Genomic DNA, 2,382 nt, shown 5'->3' with positions numbered 1-2,382 from the left:
ACATTCATTAAGTTATTTTATCAAACATTGATTATACCTAATAATTTGAGTATGAACTCCATCTAGACTCCATGCAATTTTTGTCTGGGTTCTTAAATCCCAAGCTTTTATATTACAATCATCAGCAGTTACAAATTGTAAGTTGGCACTTTGTGGATTCCATTTTCCAGTAGTAAATCTTGGTTGACCTAACAAATGAAATACAATTAGTGTATTAATTTATTAAAAAATCACTTTTCAAATATATACCTACTTTTTTTTTTCAAAAGTGGGAAATTATGAGTCTATATACCCAGTAAATAATCAGATATAAATATGAGTACATTACTTACAAATATCAACTTTTATTTTAACAATATTTTTGTCTGCATTTAAAATCTAAAATGTCATACCTTTACCATCCAATACTGCAGTACATACAATTTTACTCACTTTCACCCACATCCCACATCACTATATTATTATCGATAACAGAACACATGTATGCGTCATTTAGTAGGATGAAACGTGGTCACCTAAATGAAATGAAATTTAAAATATTAAAATCGAAAAATAAAACTATATAATAAATACCTTAACATCAGTACCATACTTCTCTGTAGGAAAAGTGATGACATTTTCTAAATGACCATCATTCTCTGGCAGTCGCCATAAAGCTGTGAATTTCTCACAATCTCGTTCTATACTAGCATAACAGGTAGTTATCAAGCATTTGTCTGTTGGAGAAGACGCTAATGACCATATTTCACCACAGCTATGCTCATATATCTAAAATACAATTTTTATACATGGTAATAACTAATAACCTTTATCATCAATTTGATCTTATTTTACACTATTTAAAAGCAAAAAAAAAATGGAGACAATATTTTATCAATACACACTTGAGGACAAAGTGTATTGGTCTCTTCTTGTAGTTTAACGAGGTGTACTTGATTATTTGATGTGATCAACGACTGAGTTCCGATTAAAAAGCAGTCTTGATCGCTTTCAGCGTGCAGAGAACACAACGATCTAGCCTAAAATGTAAACAGACTTGATAAAAAATTTCTCATATCCCAACAAGATATAACTATGTTTTTATTATTATCTAAGTACCTGAAATTCAACTCCATAAATTAGAGGGTTGTTGGACATGATGTTATTCGACATTACTTTCTAGTATTCAATTTCAAATCTTTTAAGTTAAAATGTCAATAAGTGTCATCTAACATCTATGTGAACATTTTACGATCTACAAAAGTTACTGAAGTACGTACTAAGTATTAACTTGAATTAATTGAACTATTAGTACCATTTGATATTTCTTCCAGTATTCTTTTAACTACTATTTCTGCTTCTCAGTAATAAATTATTACTAATTAATTGGCATTTGGCATACCTATTATTATTTAATATTTATTATTTACTCAACGCTAATTTTTGATCTGATATTATTATGTCATCTGTGTAGAATATTCATAGATCAGCTGCAGGCCTATGAGAATATTCGACTGATAACTGATAAGAAACGATGTCATATCACCACATATCACAGATTACGTGAAACATGTTGTTATCTAGAAATTCGTTAGATTAGAGCGGTGACAAATAAATAGTGAACGGTTACAAACAAAAATTAACCGGTGGTAGGGTTGATATGTTGTTGTGCATCCCATAGAATGCAGCTTGCTAACATTCGGCATTCCAAAACAAAATAAACAAATAAAAATCACTATCAAGTATTCAGGTACTCAGGTCTCCGAGATCCATGGTTAAAGCACCTTACGAATCTGAAACGTTTTTTGTCTTAATAGTTAATTTTCAACATATTTTAAAATCTTTAAAAATGGCGACGACGTCGGTGTCCGTAGAATTTCAAAACCTCACATTGTCCGAGTGCTTCGACCAAGGCCTGTCGTCTTACGAGAGTATTTGCGAGTCCACAGAACCAGCCAAGGAATCTGGGACGCAGGTTTGTGTGATCTTATTAATGTTGTTCTGATGACTTTACTCTCTGTTTTCAGTACAGGATAATAAAATGCATGAAAATATTGGAGCACACTACACAACTCGTATCCGCGGCGGGCATGTTCAGCAACAATGAGACCATCGAAGAGATACCAACGGCCGACGTCAAATACATGTTATTGCCATTCATTTTGGGGTCTCTGGCCCTAAAACTCACAAACAACGGCAATAGATTGGATGTCGTCAAAACAGCGGAAGTATATTTCAGGGATTATCTACAGAGGTATGTATCGAAAGTGTGTTTGATAATTTCAATGCTTTAGAGTTTAAACGAGTCAACAGACTATATTCATTTTTGGGTTGTAGGTGTAAAGATTATGGATTGGCTGACCATACAATACCACCCGAGTACACAGATTCTGAAGAAACCAC

At 32.7% G+C, this 2,382-nt stretch overlaps 3 protein-coding genes across 3 annotated transcripts in view; 1 reads left to right on the top strand and 2 right to left on the bottom strand.

The window, feature by feature from the left end:
* Window positions 1-8: 8 nt before the first annotated feature.
* Window positions 9-488, bottom strand: LOC115033638 (EARP-interacting protein homolog). Its single transcript, XM_029486576.1, has 2 exons — window positions 393-488; window positions 9-188 (listed from the first exon to the last, which is right to left on the bottom strand). The coding sequence occupies exons 1-2, from the start codon at window positions 442-444 to the stop codon at window positions 13-15; spliced, it is 228 nt and encodes a 75-aa protein (XP_029342436.1). The 5' UTR covers window positions 445-488; the 3' UTR covers window positions 9-12.
* LOC100160773 (EARP-interacting protein homolog) lies at window positions 489-1,497 on the bottom strand. The gene is made up of 4 exons (XM_029488028.1): window positions 1,099-1,497; window positions 885-1,019; window positions 574-768; window positions 489-515 (listed from the first exon to the last, which is right to left on the bottom strand). Exons 1-4 carry the CDS (start codon window positions 1,150-1,152, stop codon window positions 489-491), a joined length of 411 nt encoding a protein of 136 aa, XP_029343888.1. The 5' UTR covers window positions 1,153-1,497.
* A 116-nt stretch (window positions 1,498-1,613) lies between these two features.
* LOC100158687 (immunoglobulin-binding protein 1) overlaps window positions 1,614-2,382 on the top strand; it is a 1,861-nt gene continuing 1,092 nt past the window's right edge. The window contains exons 1-3 of the mRNA XM_008187697.3: window positions 1,614-1,954; window positions 2,007-2,233; window positions 2,317-2,380. Coding sequence (XP_008185919.1) covers window positions 1,751-1,954; window positions 2,007-2,233; window positions 2,317-2,380 — 495 coding nt within the window. The 5' untranslated portion in view covers window positions 1,614-1,750. The remainder of the gene's footprint in view (window positions 1,955-2,006; window positions 2,234-2,316; window positions 2,381-2,382) is intronic.

The sequence above is a fragment of the Acyrthosiphon pisum genome, chromosome A1, assembly GCF_005508785.2.
Source record: "Acyrthosiphon pisum isolate AL4f chromosome A1, pea_aphid_22Mar2018_4r6ur, whole genome shotgun sequence".
In the NCBI taxonomy this organism is placed as follows: Eukaryota; Metazoa; Arthropoda; class Insecta; order Hemiptera; family Aphididae; genus Acyrthosiphon; species Acyrthosiphon pisum.
Note: the sequence above shows the minus strand (reverse complement) of the source record. Positions and strands in the feature narration are given on the sequence as shown.